The sequence below is a fragment of the Rhamphochromis sp. 'chilingali' genome (genome assembly GCF_963969265.1).
Source record: "Rhamphochromis sp. 'chilingali' genome assembly, chromosome: 11".
Lineage (NCBI taxonomy): Eukaryota > Metazoa > Chordata > Actinopteri > Cichliformes > Cichlidae > Rhamphochromis > Rhamphochromis sp. 'chilingali'.
In genome coordinates, this window is record NC_137938.1 from 475,728 (window position 1) to 498,533 (window position 22,806).

General features: G+C 43.5%; 1 protein-coding gene across 3 annotated transcripts in view; it reads left to right on the top strand.

The window, feature by feature from the left end:
• cep162 (centrosomal protein 162) overlaps positions 1-22,806 on the top strand; it is a 44,322-nt gene that overhangs the window by 4,723 nt on the left and 16,793 nt on the right. For 2 of the 3 annotated variants that reach the window (XM_080895903.1, XM_080895904.1), the window contains exons 4-18: positions 867-989; positions 1,470-1,647; positions 3,892-3,971; positions 4,045-4,115; positions 4,502-4,532; positions 13,514-13,720; positions 14,114-14,195; positions 15,798-16,047; positions 16,123-16,339; positions 16,552-16,700; positions 18,854-18,988; positions 19,093-19,224; positions 21,461-21,573; positions 21,940-22,039; positions 22,129-22,255. In XM_080895903.1, the coding sequence (XP_080752029.1) occupies positions 867-989; positions 1,470-1,647; positions 3,892-3,971; positions 4,045-4,115; positions 4,502-4,532; positions 13,514-13,720; positions 14,114-14,195; positions 15,798-16,047; positions 16,123-16,339; positions 16,552-16,700; positions 18,854-18,988; positions 19,093-19,224; positions 21,461-21,573; positions 21,940-22,039; positions 22,129-22,255 (1,995 nt within the window). The remainder of the gene's footprint in view (positions 1-866; positions 990-1,469; positions 1,648-3,891; positions 3,972-4,044; positions 4,116-4,501; positions 4,533-13,513; positions 13,721-14,113; positions 14,196-15,797; positions 16,048-16,122; positions 16,340-16,551; positions 16,701-18,853; positions 18,989-19,092; positions 19,225-21,460; positions 21,574-21,939; positions 22,040-22,128; positions 22,256-22,806) is intronic. The other variant, XM_080895905.1, reaches the window with a different exon arrangement.

A 22,806-nucleotide genomic window follows, 5' to 3' on the forward strand; every position in this document is an offset into this window, starting at 1 on the left:
ATTGCAGTTATTTTATGCATCTAATGCAGGAATTGCAGCTTCTTTTAATCGCATGTTTTTATCATTGCATAAACCACAAGGATGTATTTGTTAGCAGTTGGGAACATGTTTTACTGTTTACTCATATTTAATACAAACGAAAGCCTCGAAGGGGATTTGTGTCTCTGGTAGAAACCAGCAAGCAGCCACTCATCAAACTAAAATAACAACAATAATAAATACATCTTAAGAACACATTTATACTGTTTACTATAAAATGTTATACATAAGAAACTATAAACAGGAACCTTTCAGACTAGAGCTAATATTGAACTTAAATGTGCTCTAAGCTGCTCCAGTGCGTTCTGAATGTGTTGGGTTGCATCCAGCTAAACGTCTGACAGTCACTCGAATAACTATTTATTTTTTGTACGTTGTCTTCACTTCACCCATTCACACCAGCACGTCCTTCTTGTTTTAGTGCTTTCTGTCTAACATTCACACACATTCATACTCGGCTGCATCAGAGACCAACGTGGCCTCAGCATGTTGCTCAGGGATACCAGCCACCCTGATTGGGTTATTCAAGTGATGATAGGACCTTACTGTACATGTTAATGTTGGTGTCATTCTATAACATGAGACAGCGAGAAATGTTTCAACAGCACCTAAAACCTGACACAGGCTAAACAGAAAAAATTGAAATGATCTGATGAAGACAGTCAGTGAGCTGATGCCTACACTAGGTGGCAGCGTGGGCCTTTTGTTCAGCCAATAATATCGTTTCTATTATGGTGACTGTGTCTGATGTGTTGTTGGGTCCCAGGTGGTGGATCGATGTTGCTTTTCCTAATTTGTTTAGATCAAGATGTTTTTATTTCTGTCAGCACGGTTGGAATCTCAGATTTCTTTAAGGAAGTCTGAGTCTATTCAAGAGGAGGATGAGGAGGCAGAAGGTATTCACTCAAAGGAGGAAGACCTCGTCCTGAGAGACAACAAAGACACAGAGGGTGAGTCCTTGAACACACAGACGAACCAGCGAGAGCGATATGTGAAGGTATTTAAAAAGCAAACAACAGAGGAGCATGCAGAAAACTCTGCTTAGAAACTTTTTATAAAAGAAAGAAAATCAATAATAGGCTCAAATGGAAAGAAGCCCGAGAAGAAAAATATGCGATGAAGAACAGAAACAGATGTTCAGTGAAATTTGTGAGACTACCAGTTTATTTGGGAGGCTGCAGAAATGTACTGACAGCTAAGAAGGTGTTACACAAATTCATGCTTGGAGAAACTGTGCTAGCACTCCAGTTCTCCCAGATCCAGATCAAAAAGCATTTTTCATCTTTTATTATGTAACCAGGATGGCAATGGTGCAAAACATTTTTTTGAGCATGTAGCACTGAGTAGCTCCACCGTTATTGTCCACCCACATAAAGCACTATACATGAAGGAGTCTTGTGGAGAAGTGCTGTGTTTAAATGTGTGTGCAGGCTCGGCGACGGTGCCAGCTGTGTACATGAGCGCGGTGGGTTTAGACACTCTGGAGGAGGAAGAGGAGAAGGCCAGGTTCTTTGCCCAGCTGGAGGCAGGAGCTTCATCTACTATAGACTACTCCAAGCTGAACAGGGAGCTGGACTCAACACGTTCTACCCCTGCAAACAACTACAGGCATGTCAGCAGCTATGTGTTAGGGCAGGGATAGCTCAGCAGGTAGAGTGGTGGCCCCATGATCGGAAGGTCGGGGGTTAGATTCCCCTGAACAACTACCCTGAGGTACCCCTGAGCAAGGTACCGTCCCTACACACTGCTCCCCGGGCGCCCAGTGGCTGCCCACTGCTTCACTGAGTGAATGGGTTAAATGCAGAGAGGGATTTTCCCCACGGGGACCAATAAAGTACACTTTCTTTCTTTCTGTTACATCCCCTCAGCACTAGTAAATGATCCTTTATTTCACCTCTCTTCATTTTGCCACATTTAGCTCTTGTGTTTCCATTGAGCACTGTGTTCATTCACCCGTCACTAAAACCTGTTCGAACACAGAGAAAGTTCCTGTGCTGCATTTCCTTCTTGCAGTGAGATTCAAACATGAACAAAAGCTTAACAGAAGACCATCAGAACTTTTCACATCTAAATCAGTTTGTGTACATGAGTGCAGAGTGGCAGCAGCAGCAGCAGCAGCAGCAGCAGCCATCAACACAACAGGTTTTCATTGCATTTAGGAAAAAGGAAATCGTTTCTCAAACTAAATATTCAAACATTTGAAAATCAGTTAAAGTCAGTTATGTGCAGTGTTGGTCAAGTTACTTGAAAAAAGTAATCACGCTACTTTACTGATTACTTTTTTTAAAGTAATTAGTTACTTAGTTACTTTTTAAAACATGATTTATCCCCTAAAAAAACAATAGATCTTTCAGCCCAATTCTACTTTTTCTACATAATCCATCATACAAAATGTAATCAAATGGAAAAGTCTCTTTTTAAAACTTGTTTTATCAGTTTTAATCTTTTAACTTTATGCATCAAGCAAAAATTTAATTATCTGCAACATTCTCTGACTGGAAGAAATTAGTTTAACATTTAAACCTATTTTCTGCACATTCCAGCACATAAAATAAAATATTTGTGTGTTTACACTCAGTCTTTCAATAGATGCAAGTAAAACACAGCAGAAAATAAATAAAGTCAAAGACTCAGCGGTCCTGTTGCTCTATTTTCACCTGTATATCAGGAGTGGGGCAGGCGGAGGTTTACCCTGGTGCAGGTGTGTCACAGCGGTCAGTGGAAGGATCCACGAGCTTCTCTGTGAGTTTCACACTGCAGCGTATTTGGTGCTTGATCAGACGTTTAGGGTTTTTTTTCGCTAACAGTAATCTAATTACCTTTTTTGCAATAGTAACCCCTTACTTTACTCATTACTCGAAAAAAGTAATCGGATTACACTGCCCATCTCTGGTTATGTGAAAATGTTTTGTGGACAGCTGCAGAGAGTCTGTCTTTGAGTCACTTTGGGGATCCACCGTCCAAAAATACAAACCTTTATAAAGTTGTTAGCATTACATATTAGTCTGATAAAGCTCAGCAAATATTATCACTTAATACAGTTTTTACTGTTTCAATTAGTAAAGGAATTACAAGTAAATCAATTAAATACCCGTATCTGTTGCTGATGACCGCTATACTGCATAACTACTTACTGAATTTCATGGTAGATACTTTTCTCCCCTCTGTGGTCATTTCAGTTAAATTAGGCTTTTTTCCCTCCTGCCCCGTTCAGCAGCAGCCTAAGGTCCAGAAAGATGCCCGACGGGTTTATTTTTCCGAGTGGATCATTACGGCTTTGCCATACTGGTCCACTTGATTGATCTTTATTTTATTTTTTTAACTTTTAAGTTATTACAATGGGAACATACATGACCAGGGGATAGGAAAGGGAAAGACAGTAAACATCAGCTGGATCACCTGCTGGAAGAAAAGAAGAAACAAGTAAAAAGAGAACAACACAGTAGCAGACCACAGCAGCAGCCTGGATAAGTGTCAGTAACAGGAAATAATAAATACTGAAACTTAATGAGCAGCACGCAGGACTGACAGCGATCAATATGTTTAAAGGCAGCAGCAAAGGTGTCCGTGCACACCTGTGTGCGTGAGCATGCTTATATTCAAAGGGTTTCTCCGTGTAACGATCTATTAGTGGACACAAACTGAGGTGAGCTTGAATACACACACCGTCCTCTGGACGCCATGTAGCGTGCCCACCCCCAAGGCCCCTAAATGAGGCTTCTGAGTAAGACACATGAGTTAATTTTGGACAGTAGTAAAGCACAGCTGTGCTTTCAGCGTCTCTACAACAGCTGCTGCTGTGGAGCTCAGTGTTGTAATTTCAATGTAATAAGAAGGATGTCCTCCCTGCAGGAATGTAGAAGAAGCAGAAGAACCAGTGGAGCGAGGGGGCGGTGATGATCACAGCAAGGCCAGAGGGACGATCAGTCCAGGTAAGAATAATGAAATCTAGGCCAACTCTGCTGTGTCTCTGTCTTTGTCTTAATCATGTCTGTCCTCTCTCAGCCTTCACAGGCTCCCCACACTACAGCGAGGATTTTGAAGATGACGAGGACGTGAAGGTTCCACTGGAGGAGGTTTGTGCTCAAATCTGTACCCGTTAAAGTCAAAAATATTAGAAACTTCATCAGAAAGTTCATTTTCCAATGAAAAGCACACAGAATACAGTTCAATAGTATATACAGTATAACACTGTAAATCAGTGTCGCTGAACACACTTTGTTGATGTATCTGCAAAGTTAAAAATGCTGTAAAAAGAAAAAATTAGCTAAACAAACTGGATCTGAGTTCAACTGGACGTTTGTCCAGGGGGAAACCGTATGATTGTTTAACAGCGACCTCAGGATAACCAGTGGATATAATAACAGCGGTGTATAATTCATGTTAGTAATATATCACTTACTGTTCCAAATGAACGGATATCATGTGACTGTGGCACTGTCACACTCTTGTCCTTTTTCAGACGTCAACGACGGCTTCAGTTCTTGCCAGAGGTAAGACACAGATGACATTGTGCTGAGGCCAGCACACTGAGATGTGTTACTGTCGTCACCGGCAGTGTTCCTAAAGCGATGACCTTTAGTTCCCATTAAGCCTGTGAAGTCTAAATGGTTCTTCTTCTTCTTCCAAGTCTCGTCATAATGATTCAATCTGAAGTACAGATAGTTTAAAAAATACTCCAGTAAAGCCTGATGTACTGAATCAACTTCTTTACTCAAGTAAAGTAAAAAACTACAGGCTCTGAAATGTACTCAGAGTAAGACAGTACAAAGTAACTGACTCTTGTGCTCTATTAATATGATAATAAAATAAAGTACATGAGAATACAAATGTTATTTGAATCTAAATTCTAGTTGTAATGAATGTACTCAGCTTGACTCTGTTATGTAGGACACGTGCAGAGAATTAGAGAACTACAGTGCAGGTAGACCTAAATAGAAAAACGAGTGCAGTCGGGGCTTAAAGTTCGTGTAACACAGGACCCACACACACCTTTCTGATGATGAGTGCATCTAACATTTCCTCAGAGGTCAGTGTGCCGTATGACTGCATTAGCAATAAATGTAATAACGCTCTATATGAACAGTTACTCACTATATAGAACAACGTTATAGGATTATATTTGTTCACAGATGTTGGCAGCTGTCAGCGAATAGTTATCAGCTATTTAGAAACAAAACACTTTTAATCCATAACAGCAAATGAACTGTACAACAGAAAATACAAATGCTATTTATGGTCTCCTCACAACAATGATAAGAAAAATAAACTGGGCCAATATGGCATGTTTGTTAATACAGAGACACACATGTTAATGTGATCTCTGGTCTCCCACTCAGAGACACAGGTCTCCCAGTGTCCAGCATTCAGAGGCTACCTGAGGACTCATGTGTGAGAAAACCTGCTCACGCAGACATGTAGAGCCAAATATGGTAAATGGCCTGCATTTGTATAGCGCTTTACTCAGTCCCTAAGGGCCCCAAAGCGCTTTACACTACATTCAGTCATCCACACATTCACACACTGGTGATGGCAAGCTACTGTCAATAAGGCCTCTGCAATGTTCTGAAGACAGTTAAACCTGTCAGGTAGTGACGTCCAGCAGGTGAACATGCAGCTCCATGAACACGCACAGCTGTGGATTCCAGCTGCTTCGATGTTGCATTAACTGGCATTAACTCAGCCAGTTAATGCGAGACAAATCCAGCTGCTCATTAAAGATTTCTGGTTTGTTCAGAAAATAAAACATTGGTCCAAACACCTGAAAGTCCCAAAAACACGTTGTGTCTCGAGTCTACGGATGTATCTGTGTATTTCCGTGGTGCTGATGCTGAGCGGACAGCTGCTGAAGCTGTTGAAGTGTCGGAATGTGGAAAGCTAACAATGTCCCTCTCACCGGTAGGCTAACTTATTTTTAGCCAATTACAAGTTGAATCTGGTAGTTGGGTTGTTAGCTAAGATACCGTCATTAAGAAGCAGCACAACTAATGTGTCTATGCGAGCTAATTTGCGATGTGCACCGCTGGCCCAGCCATTTATTTTTTAATGCACCTCTCAGATTAACTCACTGCGTGTCGTGCCCAGGGCTGGACTGGGACAAAACATCAGCCTGGACATTTTGACTAGAGACCGGCCCCCCAGGTATTAAAGCCATAAAGCCTTTGAATGAAAACAAACGCTGTTGTGACAGTGATGCACAGTCTTGTTGGTATATGTGTGATTTCTATACATTTTACATCAGATAAAGACTTTGGTTGTAAGATTCAGATAATTATTTAATAAAAGTGAGACTTTTAAAATGAGAATAAGAAATAAAAGTATTTCTTTGTGCCCTCCTCTCCCTGTTAATGCCCTACCTGCCCCCCTGGCAACACTTTGCTAGACCCAGCTACTTAGAAAAGGATCCTGGTGTTATTTGTCTCTCAGAAACAGTTCATAACTTCAACTCATCCATGTCACCTAAAAGGTAAACCTGTTTCTCCATCACAGCTCTGATGATTCAGTAAGGACATCTCCTGGTTTCATCTTCATGTTTCCCTCTCACCACATATCCAAACCGACATCATGACCAGCAGCTTTACAGCTGTGGCTCCAGCAAACATCAGCTGATAGTAGAAATTAATATTAAATAAATTCTAACAACAGCTGATCAAGCTTAAACGTGCTGCTGTTGTTTAGCGCGACATCTGCTGGTTTCCTCTTTCTGGCACAAAGTGGATGATAAACAAACGAGAGCCGATCAGCTGATCATTGATCAGTTTCATGATTGAAGTAGCAACAGGAGAGGCAGGGTGAGAGAATGAGAGGAGAAGAGGCAGCTGTGCAGCGTTACGACAGAATAACTCCAGCTTTGTGTCTTTTTCAGCTGAAGTCCGGGACAAACTGCTCCTTTTCAGCTCAACATGAAACGCGTAATATTTTCTCTGAATGCGGGACGATTCCATATTTTCAAGGGACGGTTGGCAGCTACTAACTAACCTTATGAATTAAATAAAGTTCACTATCAGTAACATCATAGCACCCACCCAGCTGTATAGAAACTGCGTCATGCTAGCTAGTACCCAGTACGAGTTATTGTAACTGACTGTAAAAAGTCAGCATAACGAAAATAAACTCCACCTAAACTTGGTTCATATCTGACCAGAGAGACTGCAGCTCATAACTTCTTACCTGAAGTTCAGTTCACACTCGGACCGGCGGCCGCCTCGGGTCTCTGCTCCTCCTGCCTCCGATCTCCCTCCTCCACCTGCTGGCTTCCACCACTTGCTAATGTCACTGAATCTGTGGAAGCCCCGCCATAGCCACCACCAAACAACTGAGTTATTTTTACACATCTGCCAGCATCTGGCCAATCCACCACCTTTCATTGTTTATACCATTACAAAAAAAAAAAAAAATCATCGGGCCGGCCACTGAGCAAATGCCCGGTATGCCCGATGGCCAGTCCAGCTATGGTCGTGCCAACAGTGGCACGCGTGCCCAGGGTTGCCGACCCCTGGCTTAGACTGTCGTTTATTGAGAAATAATCTGCGGTTTTTGGCACCCGCCTCGGACGCAGCCACTCCGACTCTCTCCCAGCATCTTCTGCTCCTTCTCACTGCAGACACACATAAGACGCATAAGGGTGGCTGTAGCTCAGGTGGCAGAGCAGGTCAGCCACTAACCAGAAGGTCGGTGGTTCGATCCCAGACTGCCTCCAGGCTGCATGCCAAATATCCTTGGGCAAGATACTAACCCCATGTTTGCCTACTGGTGGTGGTCAGAGGGCCCGGTGGCGCCAGTGTCCGGCAGCCTCACCTCTGTCAGTGCGCCCCAGGGCAGCTGTGGCTACAATGTAGCTGCCATCACCAGTGTGTGAATGGGTGAATGACTGAATGTAGTGTGAAGCGCTTTGGGGTCCTTAGCGACTAATTAAAGCGCTATACAAATGCAGGCCATTTACCTTTTTTTTTTTTTTAAGACACATCTCCCTCATTAACAGTCCCATACACCTTTTCCCTCCCCGCCTCCGTGCCGCCCGGAGAGCTCACTGTGTCACCCCTCCTCTGCAACAGGCCAGCAAACCACGCCCCCGCCACAGTTAGATTCAACATGTGGGAGAACCCTAAACTTTTGTGGTCTAAGTTGTGGTCTAATGTGAGCTTGAGGAGATTTTCTTTGTGGACAGGCTGTGATCAGCAGAGCTGCTGATCTTTGTGGATTCACACAGCTGACTTTAACAGATGTCAGCAGATGTTTCATGAGCCATCTTTGCTAACTTCCATTTCTCAGAGTACAGCGGTCCTTCGTTTATCGCGGGAGTTACGTTGTAAAAATGACCCGTGAAAGGTGAAATCCACAAAGTAGCCAGCTTTATTTTTTACAGTTATTATAGATGTTTTAAGGCTGTAAAACCCCTCACTACACACTTTCTACACTTTTCTCAGACAGGCACGAACATTTTCACACTTTTCTCTCCTGTTTAAACTCTCAAAGTTCAAACGTTCAGAGAAAAATAAGCCCAGTATTACAGAGTGAAACCAAAGATCAAACCCTGTTTTCAGGTCCAGAATAGAGCAGCTGCCAGATAATTCAACATTAATGAATCAATGGTACGGAAGTGGAGGAGGCAAGAAGAATGAATAAAGTTTGTAGAGTAACAAAGTACAAGTACTTTGTTACTTCTCAGCTCTGTCTGAAACACAACAACACTTTCTCCAAAACATATGATTGAGGTCTTCATCAAACCTTAAAGGCTTCCTCTTCTTTTGTTTGTTTTGGATTTAGTTATTGAAGAATATATGTCACTCCAACTTAATGTTTGTTTCAGTGTCTTTTCATGATTCTCTGGATGAGGCAGGCGAAGAGGAGAGAAAGAACAACACAGTGGAGTCTCTGAACAGAGGCAACACCAACTCCAGAGAAGAATATCGATATGTGTATTTTAAAGTGGTTTTATTTGAAACCTAATATCTTAGACACGCACAATGAGAGCATTTATATGCAGTGTATGTGGGCTCTATGAATGAGTACAATGCAAATAAGACACACTGATCAAGGAGCCCCTGTTAGCTGGAAATCAAGAGGCTACAATGGGAACAGTAGTAAGCTGTGTGGATGTAAAGAGCCAACTATGGTAGAACCGTGTGGTGTAATTCAGTGTAAATCAGAGAAGCCTAGAAACATGTTAGTTAACAGAGGTACAGAAGGACTCTGAGAGACAGCTGCTGGATGAAAAAGAGGGACAAGATCTCAATAACTGAGTTCTAGAAACTGTCAAACTAAGGCAAGTTTATTTATATAGCACAATTCAACAACAAGGTGCTTCAAAGTGCTTTACAGAGACATTAAAAAACAAAAACAAATAAAAAGCATGATTTAAAATTGATTTAAAAAAAAACAGTAGATAATGGATTTGGTGTTTTATTCAAATGCAGCTGAGAACAGGTGAGTCTTCAACCTGGATTTAAATAAACTGAGTGTTTCAGCTGATCTGAGGCTTTCTGGGAGTTTGTTTCAGATATAAGGAGCATAAAAGCTGAATGCAGCTTCTCCGTGTCTGGTTCTGACTCTGGGAACTGATAAAAGACCGGATCCAGAATAAGGGTCACAACGTTGGCCACTAGGATGAAGAGAGGCAAAAAGAATAAATAGCCTGTTTCTCCAAAGATTCATCTATGGGGGAATCTCAGCTACAAGGGAACAATAGCACAAGCCAGACACACCTAGAGCTGAAGGTGAGATCATGTGGGTGGCTGTAGCTCAGGCCAACAGATGAAGCTGGATTGAGTATATTGGAGTGCTTGGCACTGTACAAGGTGCTCTAATAGTGCCCTAATTATATTCATCAGAAATTCAGTGGGACTGTGGAAAATGACACTGGACACCATCTACAAGGCAATCACACAGTAATGCACTGTCCCCACTGCTGTTCTGCATAGGCTTCACTCGCCTAAGTCAGCTCGTCATTAAGAGCAAATACCATCGGCCTTTTGCTGTACATGGATGACATCGAGCTATATCCCAAGAGTTAGTGAGACATTACTTTACTGATCCATCTCACCAGGATCTGCCGCAAGGATATCTGGACGTTCTTGTGACTGGATAAGGGTGGCTGAATGGTTGCAAAGAAAGTGAAGATGGTCCAGGCTGAATGGGTTGAGCTGTAAAAAGGCAGAATAGGAGATGCACAGGACAGCTACAAGTACTTGGGTTACCCACAGGCCAACAGGAACCATGATGAAGATGTAGAAAGGGTAGCCACAGCCAGATATTTCCAGAAGGCGAGACAGCTGCTGAGAAGCCATTTGAACGGTAGGAATAAGATCACAGCCATCAATGCATGCACCAATTATCAGATCCCCCACTAGAATAATACGCTGGCCACAGGAGACGATAGAGACTACTGACATTGAATGCCAGAGCAGCTGACCTGAAAGAGAAGATCATGGCAAAGAAAATTTAGACTCTACATGGCTATTTACCAAGACCCGTGTCACGTACCCTGTGAAAGTCTGCTAGAGGATAAGAGTGCAGCATTATGCACAATCCCTACTGTGACCATCACTGCAACCAGCTGGCTAATTCAGTTTCATTTATACAGCGCCAAATCACAACAACAATTGGCTCAAGGTGCTTTATATTGTAAGGTAAAGACTACAATGATCCAGAGAAAATTCCACCAATCAGATGACCCCGTATGAGCAAGTACTTTAACCCTTTAAGCCCATGGGAGCGTACACGCTCCCATTTGTGTAACTATTTTAAAATCCTGGTAGAATTGTCATGATCCTGGGTCTTTGACCCAGCGTTTTGTGTTTTCTATTGTTGTGATATATTTTGGTTCTGTTCTTCCTCAGTTTAATGTTTAGTCATTTCTGTCAGTGTTTCCTCTGTGTAAAGTCCGTGTTCCTTAGTCTGTGTCTTTCCATGTGTGAGTTCCTGTTTTATTTTGCAGGTCTGCGTCTCTCGTTAGTGTTTCTAGTTTCGCTTCCCCTTGTCTCGTTATGTCCAATCACTCCCAGCCGTGTCTCCCTCCTGTTTCCCATTCCCTGATTGCCCTGTGTGTATTTAAACCCTGTGTTTTCTCGTGTGCGTTGCTGGTTTGTCTGCGTTATTTGGTGTTTTCTGGTCTGCGTCTCTCCCTCCGTCGTCTCAGGTTGTCTCTCCGTGTCTCCCTGCATCTCTGTTTCTGGTTTGTTTTTGTTAGTTTTTCCAGTTTAGGTTTTTTCTTAGTTTCATGCTCACCCTCGCCATCTCTGTTTGTATCAACATTTGATGAATAAACTCACTTGCATCTGAGCTGCCTGCATAAAGGGTCCTTTAATAATTTACACACGGCTTGCCCCGCAATGACACAAATAAGCTAGTGCAATCATTTTTTTGCGTATGAAACCACAGGAGTTGTACTTACACAGCATGCATTCAACTTGTCCCAGGTCAGGGTTTCCTTTGCAAAAATCAAGTAAAACGCAACAACAGTAACATAATCCAGAAACACACCTTGATCAGCTGTTCATAGCACTTCCTACGTTGCAATTAACATCATCAAATTGTCAGTGCGAACTTTCAAGTCCGCCATTACCTGGGGAAACCGGAAGTGGTGTCGCTTTTCGTGGGGAAAATAGTTTTCCCCCTACAGGGCCTTTCAAAGGTCAGCTGGTGTTTTTGAAAGTCATGTTTGACTTTATGCCTTTCTGTGTAGTTTCTGGGAGGCGTAGAACTTAAATTACACTGTTCTGTGGGGAAATACTGTACGTAAGATGTTTTATGTGATGAGAAGGATTTTAAATTAGATACTGGACTTAGCAGGGGGCCATGTTCTGTGCATGGAGGCTTTCAGCCCAAGTCCAGCACCCTGAGACGATACATAGCGAAAGGAAGGAGGCTAAGAACCAGTGAAAGTCAGAACCACTATTCAGAATGAAACGGCTAAGATCCATGAGTACACCAGGAACATGGCCACAGCTGATAGTGTGCCTAGTGAGTACATGGTTCTGTTGAGGCAACAGAAACACAGAGAACGGAAACATCATGGAAAGACAAACCTCTGCACAACATGCACCACCAGCAGATAGAAATACCTGATATTGAAAAATCCTACCAATGGCACCAAAGGCACAAGCTCGATAGAGGCTGGGGTCTACCACACCACAAGTGCAGTTCAGTCCCAGTTCTATGGTTGAACGCTCTCACAGACTGGTGATGACCAGGCGTAGAAGAAGAAGACGGCCATAGTGATAAATGTTATACCAGGTAGAAGCAACATCAGGAGGACGTAACACAAAAAGCTCGACACAACCCAAGGGCTGTGAGAGGAGCTTGTGTGGAGGGTGAAGCCAATAGTGGTTCACGAGGTGTTTGGGGCACTCGGGGCATGGACCCCTAAACAGTGTGAGTGGTAGTGCTTGTAGGACCATCACGCTCCCAGTTCCGTGGCTGACAAACTGAGCTTGAAGGGTAACGACCATACAACATACAAATTGTGTCAGGAGTGCTGCTGCTTCTTTTTTCGCTCCAGTTCCTCCTCACTCTATAAATTATTTTCTTATACAAGACACATCTCCTGGATGCACTGGTACGCATCTTCAGTGATGTATCCTGGGGTCATCAGGTGTTTCGGGTCTCACAACATCACACACCCTCACCCAGGCGACCCAGCCGGGGGTGATCAGGCCCTGACTTGCGTACCAGTAGCTACCCACGGATCAGCCCTCTTAATCCACAGCCACCTTGTGGCTTTCTCTGCTGCTTCGCTCACAGCCTGGACGGCCCTCTTCTTGGCTGCCCCAGCCACGCCCAGCCGGCCTAGGACTTTGCAGAGAGATCGTCCTGCAAAGCCCCTACATCCCACTTCTATGGGCTCATAGAAAGTCTTCCAGCCCCTTCCCCTGCACTCCTGCACTAGTTCCTGGTACTTTCCTTTCATTGGCCTCCTCAATCCGCTCCTCCCAGTGTACTGTGAGTTCCACCATGATCAGAAATATAGTGTCAGGATGATAGATGGTCTTCAGCTCTGGTATTCCTTTAAGATGTGGCCCTTTCTCTGGGCTTCTCTTTCCTGATGCAGTTTTCTCTTTAGTGTCTGTGTGATTTTACTACTTCTAAGGAGATCAGCCACAGTCCCTGATCTTTGACAGAGATTACTTTAATCCCAATTTGAGGTTATAAAGTGTCTAATCCACATCTCACACACTGTGATTCACATGTGACATTTTCAGTCTATGCAATGAATGAATTATATATTGACTTTTACAGAAAACATTTTAATAACTTTAGCCTCATTAGGTAAAATAATATGTAAATATGCATAATGAAAACCAGATTATAAGACAAAATTGTAAACAATACATATGTGGTCAGGATGTAAACAAGCATGTAAACACGTGAAACGAGCTTTTTCAGGAAGGTCTTTAAACGTGACTGAAGCTTCCCTAAAACATCATTCAAGTTTTAACTTTGCTTTCTGGATAAACTTCATTCATTTCCTCTACAGGTCAGTCTTACGTGCAAAGTGGGGCCTCAGAGTTGGAGGCTCTTCAGGAGGCCTACAGGCAGGTCCATGCTGTGGAGGATTCAGATGATCATGGTCATCATACCTCATCTTTGGAAGTGAGATGGAGCATCAACAGACCTCTGTCTCCTTCCTCTCCTCCTCAACGTGCCCAACAGTCTCTGCAGCCTGTTTCTACCAGTGAGTCAGGTCAGAAATGATTCTACTTTAAGTCTTTGTCGGTCTGAGTATACAGTGTATAAACCCCAGGTCTGTGGTTGCTCAGTGAGCGTACCCTAACGGCTCTTTCTGACACTACAAATGAGATCAGGGATGAACCCTCAATGTCATTTGACAGTTTTGGAAAAAGCATCAAAATTTTTTGATTATTTTCTTTGTCCACAGATTTCAAAGACTTGAGAGAAAGGTCTTCATTTCACATTTGTCACACCTGGGCTCCACTTCTGTGTCACATCATGTCACTTCATGTGTGTTAGCCCTATAAATAAGATGCATCCTACTTGTGCAAAAGTATTTGTGATGGGCAGGATCGTTAATGATAAAAGTATGCTAAGAAATTCTTTTGTCTTTGTGTGTATTTAGAGCTGCCCACTGCAGAAGAGCTGATGAGGCTCCTCCGACCAGAGGCAGCTCAAATTAGAGGCTTCACCCTCCAGCCTGTCAGGTCAGGACTACGCAGTCGATGGATTCTCAGCAAGCAGCCAGCTTGTTTTCCTCCCAGTTCATCAGTATCTCAGTGTTTGTGGCACAAATACAGTGTTCAAGTAACATTTGAAGGGACTCACTGTAAATATTCAAACGTCAGCCAACAGACAAGCTTAAATCTGACGTCACAATCTGTCTTAACTATGTTAAGGAGCGATCGCGGCTCAAGAGTTGGCATTTTGTCTTGTAATCGGAGGGTTGCTGGTTCGAGCCCCGGCTCGGACAGTCTCGGTCGTTGTGTCCTTGGGCAAGACACTTTACCCTACCGCCTACTGGTGTTGGTAGCGCGATCTGGCAGCCTCGCCTCTGTCAGTCTGCCATAGGGCAGCTGTGGCTACAAATGTAGCTGCCTCCACCAGTGTGTGAATGTGAGAGTGAATGAATAGTGGCATTGTAAAGTGCTTTGAGGGTCTCGAAAAGTGCTATATAAATGTAATCCATTATTATTATTATTATTATTATAAACAAGAGTTCTTGGTATGCCGTGGACAGCAGTTCATCCGTGGGTTGGGATGATCAACTGGAGGAACTCTGCTAGCAATAAAACAAGAAGTGAAGCAAAGAATAAACTCGCAAACAAAAACAGTGAAACAAACAGTATTGAAAGCATCGATCGTTATGGAGAGCATGACAACTTCTGTGATCATCCATCCATCCATTCGCTTCCGCTTCTCCTTTTCAGGGTCGCGGGGGGCGCTGGAGCCTATCCCAGCTGTCATAGGGCGAGAGGCGGGGTCCACCCTGGACAGGTCGCCAGTCTGTCGCAGGGCCAACACACAGGGATCACTTCTGTGATCATCAGTTCTAAAATTCAGGGAGGCTGTGCAGAATGTTAATTAAAGCGCTTTGCATTGATTTGCAAATATGTTGAAGCCCCTATTTGTTCCCAGCAAAACAAAGAAAATATATCCGATATTTATAAAATGTACAATAAAAAAAAAAAATCTGTTGTATTTAATGATAGCAGCACATCTCAAAAACACTGGGCCATGTGTACCAGCCCCTCTTCTTACAACAGTCCTGAAACATCTGGAAGTAGGAAACCAGCTGCTGGACATGTTGGAGAGCATTGTTGTCCCATTCTTGTCCAGCTGCTCATCATTCCTGACTCTTCTTTATTTTTCATGATGAATCAAATGTTTTCAGTTGGTAAAAGGTCTGGACTCAGAGTGTCAATGATTATGAAATGGATTGTAATAATTAGGAAACCATCTGCACCCTCCAAGAAAATAAAAGTATGTAGTTTACACAGCAAAGGCAAATGTGACAGGTGAGCTAAATGTGTTACCTATCAATGAAACTCGGGCAGATGTGACGACTCATGCTGAAGCCTGTCCACCCGTCCGTCCGTCCACAGTCTTCTGCTCGGCACTAATGTGTACTCATTTATGTAGATGAATATGAGAGAAAAAATGTATTATCCACCGTCTGTCTGTATTTAGGAGAACTCACCATCGTGACATCACTGCCACTCTTCTGAAAAAATAGTTACAGTAGTAACTGTAAAGTTACAATACACAAAATATTTTGTTTCTTTTTTACTGTGGTTGTCACTTTGCAGTGTTGTGGAGCCCAACCAAGAAAAGACTTCCAGGGGACTGGAAAGGGCATTCCCGGATGAGGCACAGCACCCTGCAGCTGCAGCAATAAATGGGGCCGAGGAGTCGACAAGCCACCCAATCAGTGCTGCTCACCCCCCCAACAAGGATCTGATTTGCAGCATCAGAGCAGAAGTAGACAAGCTGATGCAGGATCATACCAAAAGCTCTTCTCTCACATCATCTCACACTGGCAAAACTAAGAAACACCCGGTGAGCAAACTATATAAAAGGCACTACTGTAGAAAAGAGATTACATTCACACTTTGCATTATACGTTTTTCTCAGGCCTCCCGTGGCTCCCTTACTTCTCCTTCCTGTACCTCTTCAATGAGACAAGCCACTCCAGCTCCTGTAAGAGGCAAGCGCCTGGATGGGAGAACGGCGGTGACTTCAAGGTCATCGGGGATAAGTAGAGGTTCTGCTACACCAGCCAAAACCCGGTCTGCTGTTTCCTCACAGTGTCCACACAGAGCGAACCATGAAGACTGCTGGGACTGCACAGGTTATTAACTGCACACATCAAGTCATCAGAGGCTTAAATAATGTAGGAAAGAATCGTGTGCTTTCCACACTGTTAGAAACTCATTGATCGATCATTGGATAACTGCTTAACTTCATTTCTTATCAACCAGCATCAATTCTGTCAGTTTACCTTGTAATGTCTTGACTTGTTAGCACTTCTTTGAATCCCTTTCTGTGTGTTTTCACTGGTAGAACCAGGAGTAACAGTGAGGAATGAACTAGTGGCATCTGTTCAGTCCTTAGTGGCTGTCCTCCAGCAGCAAATAGATGCTACCAAACACCAGGATTCTGCACAGGAAGTCAGAGAAACCAGGCTGGAGCAACATCTTCCACAGATCCGTGTAAGGAAATACTGTGTATGCAGGTTTTCCTGACCACCAGCATCTTTTCACATTGTTCTTTTTACTCTGTGTGGTTGGTAATAACCTGTATAACTTCAGGAAGATTACGACAGCTGTTGTGCTGCGTTTGGTTAATCTTGTTTGAACTCTGCAGTGACTTCATCACTCACATTCCAGTGATGAAGCTGGAAAAGAGGAAAACAGGGCTTGTTTTGTATCTTAGCAAAGTAGATTCATTAATGCATCATTAACATTACACCATAACACAGTGGTTCCTGTGTTCACACTTACACACAGTTACTGTCCCTCCATTTAGAAAGGTGTCATGGTCTATTTTGTGTAGTTGTTTTTTCCTGTGTAATAATATTCAGCATTGCTGTCAATACATTCGTCCGTGTCCGTGATTTAAACAGCCCAGCGCTGCTCCTGACGCAGGGGAAACTAATCCTGCAGGGAGACCTACCTTTGCACTTGTGCAGGTGAAGCCAAAGGCAAGATATGATCATCTGTTCTTTGACTTGGAAGGAAGTTGGTTTGGAAACATATTTGGAGATGCTTCATCCTCTGCTTTGCATTTGTGTGGGAGCCCCGTCAAAAACCTGTCCGTTATGCCAGCAGAGTCCACACGTTTTTCATTCATACTCCCCTTGCAATGGCTCTGCGTCCCCCACTTTGGGAACCTCTGCCGTAACACTTTTGTTGTTTTGTGCTGAGAAACACTCCTGCAGCACATTGATGGATAGAGCCTGGTCTGTGTGCTGCGCACTGCTTATTTAGTGAGTCTTGAATACACAACAGTGTCAGTGCAGTTTTCATTTCTGGGATATTAGTTAATTGATTTGAGGGAACATTCCAGATGATATTCTGACTGGAACTTGGAAATTTAAATTTCCGGCTGCATCTAGAACGTGGCATTGGATTACCAAACACCCTCATGCTTACTTCCATCTCAACTTCTAATACTAAGCGTGTCAGCAGTAACCATGACCTCTGCTTTTCTTGAACAACATCATACAGCGAACATGAATCCATTTATTTTCTATTACTTATCTGAAGCCAAGTTACAGTAGTAAAGGACACTCTTTCGAGGATGCCAATGTTCACACTTTGGACAGAGAGGACAGATGGTTTGAAAGAGGAGTGAAAGAAGCATCTATGTCCACTGTGAGCGACCATCTTTGAACAGAGGCAGGGTTTACGACACCAACTCTCTGCCATCTATAATCCAGTTTTGAGTTCCCTTCCCTGCCTTAACGCCCACTCACATCCTGGGCCACCTGACCTCAGGAATTCGCATGATAAGGTGGGGCCAGGTTTCACAATGAACACACCCGAAACTCTGGCTGATTGGGACCCACACCCAGTTTCACACCTTGGCTCAGGCGATTAGAGGATCATCAGGGGTCCTTTTGTCCCTCTGTGGGGGGAAACTCCCACTAGGTTTATATCTGGACTCTCCACCATTTGACCTTAGAACTGAAGAAGCTTCTTGGATGAGAGGTGAAACGTCTTCAAGCAACTTAAAGACGCTTTTCTTTGCAAGCTCCTTTGACATTTAGGGTATTGGAGATGGAAGGGATGTGTCCTCTCTCCAGCCTGTTCGATGTCTGTGTTGGTGTCTGGCATTGAGATTGAGCTGAACTTCCAGAGGTCTCCTTTTGCCATGTTTTACAGTGTTAGGCCCAGCTCTTTGTGGGATGAAGTCTGTGTGCCTAAAATCTGCTGCTGGTTACCAAAGCAGAGCCTAAAGCTTACAGCTCCTAGATAAAACCTGAGTATGCGTAGTAGCTGGTCATTGGTACAGCTCTGGGTGCTAAAACATAAAATATTTAAAATGGAAAGATGTGAGTAAAGTTAGAGCCTTTGTTGTTTGCACATCACTTTAGCAAACTGAGAGCCATCCAGGGAGTGACTGAGCTGCAGAGCTAAAGTGCCACAGCCTCTGCTTAAAGGATTTCACACGTTCATCCATAGTGTTTTTCACCTTTTACAAGGACAGTGTTGTTTTACCTAACACTACATTTAGAGTGTCACAACACAAACATACTGCCAAAATGTGTGTTCAATAGGAGAAAAGCAAAAACATGCTGCAGCTCCTGTGCACACTGATTCTTGCTGAAAGAGAGACGTGACTTTGGTTTGTTGCCTTTCAGACTGGCCACGACAGCTCCGTGCTGGAGGAGCTGAGGACGCAGCTGGCACAGAAGGAGAGGGAGCTGCAGATGATGAAGGCAGGAGCAGAGGAGCTCAGCTCACTCAGACAGCAGAATTACCTACTGCAAAGCAAGGTGCACAAACACGTCACTACTTTCATTCCATATATATGGGAAATCTGTAGGATGGCCCATTCTTATTTGGGTACTGCCAGGGTAAGACTTTTTTCTCTCAACAGCTGAGAAGTGCAGAAGAAGCCAGTCAGAAGAAGAGGTGGGTGGAGGCTGCAGATGTTGCTGCAGATGAGAAGTTCCAGCAGATTGATAAAGAAATAAAAGAGCAGGAGGCACTCATAAAAGGTTACCAACAGGTTAGTGACCCTGAACTCTACATCTTATTGTGACTTTTGTCACAACGTTTTTCTCTCAATGATTTCAGTGTTATTTCGACTTTTTAAGGACTTTTATTAGGACTTGTTTCTAAAACAAATAGACTGTTTTCTAATTTGTGTTCTGTCAGCTGTAATCCCAGCAGTGTAAGTAATTTTATACATTTGCTACATCATCAACTGAATGGATGCAAATTTATGACACTACATACTAGGGCTGCCACGATTAGTCGACTATCAAAATCGTCGACGACTGATTTAATAGTCGACGCGTCGTTTGAAGCTTTGTAAGATCCCAAAAGACGCAGGAATAAGTAGCAGGATTTAAGAGTGTAATAACGCACTGAAACAGAAGATGGCAGCACTGCATGTACAAGGATGCCAGCTGCCGTTAAACCCCGAAGAAGAAGCTGTGTCCCAGAATTCATAGCGCAGCCCAGCACAGTTTCCAACAATGGCGGCAGCTAGTTAGTTTTAACTTTACTCTTATTATTCTTTCTGGGTCACAAAATAAACGTTTAACATATTTTCATGGAGAATGTAGCTGTGTAAACCTCAAATATCTGCTCAGTTTATCAAGACACCGCATACTTTCAAAAGCGCTCTGACGTTTTCGGAGACGTCTGTTACCCACTAGCTCGATAGCTAGCCGGGAGGTCAAGGGTCACTAGAGCCGCCGAGAATGGCAAAGTCCCGACACATCATTTTCAGATCACTGCAGACTTTCGCTACTCTACATCTACTTTAGATGTGTCCTTGATCCATCACAGCTGATTTAAATGGATAAGTTACCTCCTCAACGGTCGTGTCCAAATTCATGGGCTGCATCCTCCTGAGGCCGCATTTGTAGACCGATTACGTCACAGCGACGCGCCGAAGGCTGTCCAAATTCGTAGACTCCTCCGAATGCAGCCGACAAATGCGTCCTCCTTTTCCCCGAATTTGAAGGATGGGTCGGGTGTGTCCTTCGTGGCCCACCATATCCCAGAACTCATAGCGCGGCCCAGCCAAACTCCAGTTTCCAACAATGGCGGCCGCTACTAAGTTTTAAAATTACTCATACTAATCTTTCTGGGTCACAAAATAAACTTTTAACATATTTTCAGGCGAGAAAGTAGTTGTGTAAACATCAAATATCTGCTCAGTTTATCAAGATATCGCATATTTGCAAAAGTGCTTCGACGTTTTCAGAGGCGTCTGTTACCCACCAGCTCGATAGCAAGCCGGGAGCTCGAGGGTTACTGATGCGGCCGAGAACGGCACAACTCCCGGCACATCATTTTCAGATCACCGCGGACTTTCGCTGCTCGGGTTAAACGTAATATATAAGTCACTTAGACAACCTAAAAATGTTATTGTTGGGCTTTTTTCAGTGTTTTGTTTGTTCGTGAGTAAATCGGTTTGGCTGAGATTAAAGTTCTTAGATTAGATTAGATAAAATAAAACTTTATTAATCCCCCGGGTGGGTTCCTCCTTGGTTTTCACACAGCTGACTAAACGTCAAACAGAAAACTGATTAAACAGAAGTATGAGACAGTCGAGAATTTACGCCAGTGTCCTGTTATATTTTAGATAGCAAGGAGCAGACGGCCGAGTTTATTAAACTCCACCGAGACAGCGGCGACGCTAATCAGAAGGCTAGACCGTCCAATTTCACGGCCGTTTACTTCCGGCCTACCCGACCTTCTGAGGACCCGGCCCACATAGACCGCGAAGGCCGGGTCCTCAGGAGGATGCAGCCCATGAATTTGGACACGACCAACATGTCCTGTAGTTCTCCAGAGGCCTGGTAATGAACTAATCATGTGATTCAGGTGTGCTGACCCAGGGTGAGATCTAAAACCTGCAGGACACCGGCCCTCGAGGTCTGGGATTGGGGACCCCTGCTTTAGTTTGCATAGGTTTGGGAGATGAGTGTGTCTTTAATGAGAGGGACTCATTTTCCCCAAGCACTAAACTTTCTGCCATCTGCTTAAAACAACTTTTTAGAAGTCCTCTCCACTCGTAGCAGTGCTTTGCCTCAGAAGCTCTATGTTAAGACGCCGTGTGGGCACAGTTTATGAAATTCTAATCATTTTCAGTTTTATACAAACTGCAGTAAATAGAAAAGCCCATATTAGGTGTGAGCAACGGTTTAAAAAAACAAGAGCCATTTGTACCTAGTTGTTGTTCTTTTCATTGTTTTTTTGTTTGTTTTTTTACATTAATCTTCCTCCAGGAGAATGAGAAGCTGTATTTACAGATGAAGGCTCAGCAGGCCAAGAGTAAAGCTAATGAGGAGGCCATGTTTAAAGAAAACCAGCGGCTGCTGAATGAGCTGGCTGCCACCAGGTGAGCGTCTGACAGACCTGTACGTCCCACACACATGTTGTTGTACCCATATATGTGTGTTTATGTGCACTGTGAAAGACTGACCACTTGGAACACTGCGAGTCATACACATGTTCATGCATCGCTTCATTCTGTGCATTTAAGCACCTAACAGTGAAGCTAACAGTGAAGCTAACAGCACGTGTTTGGGCTATGGAAGGTATTCAACTCATAGGCCAAACCGGAGAGTCACTCGTGTTCAGGGACAGCAGCGCTAACTTTATTCAAAGTTTGTGAAGTAGGTTGTTAACAAATAGAGATCATAAAGTCCTCTAGCTGTGGAGTGGTTGTTCTGTGGTTAGGGTAAACCTTTTCTAACCTCACCAGGGAGCAGCTGCATAAAACTTCGAGGCCAGTGGGAAGTATATGCTTAACGGATCATACTCCACGCACTGCAGACTTGTTAGCGCAAATAAACTCACTTCAGGTTAGTACCGCTCTCATCCACCTGTACTGTAAGGCTTGAAGGGCTATGTTAGCCTCTTTGATGTAGCACAGATGTGAATCTTTGTGCAGAGAAATGAGGCCAAGATGTCTGAGGACGTCCACAAGCTTAAGCAGGAAAAGCAGGCTCTGGAGGTGGACTTGCAGCTCATTAAGAAAGAGAGAGACCTGGCTGAAGCCCGAGCCACCTCCACATCGGGTAAGATAAAGAACAGTCCTGAAACTACAATATTCATATTTTTCATCCCCTTTTCACTTCATATACAAACCCAATTCCAAAATGCTATAATAGGATAATGACAAGCCCAAGTTTGGAGCTTCGTTTTGCCTTCAAAACATGTAGAAATATGCAAAACTCTGCCAGTTTAAAAAATGTGCCACCTTAGCAGAAACCCATAAATCAAAGTGGCAGCTTCAAATGTTGTGTTTGACCAAAGAGACTCACTTTAATGTTGTGTGACAAAGAAAAGCATCAAATGCTGTCAGGATTACTGCAACACTGAAAAGATGTGTAACCAGCTGCTACTGGTGATTTGTTTATAAAACCCCAAAAAGTATCAAACTGACAAATATGTCATTAAATGTATGATTCAAAGTGAAGTTGTCACCAGATGTGGGTAACATCTAATCCACACACAGATGAAAGTACTGAACGTGCTGACTGATGTTTACTTAACTGTTCGCACAAAAAGCCGTTGTTGGAGGCGACGGCTTCACGACGTCTCCTGTGTGGAGAAAGTATTTCTATGA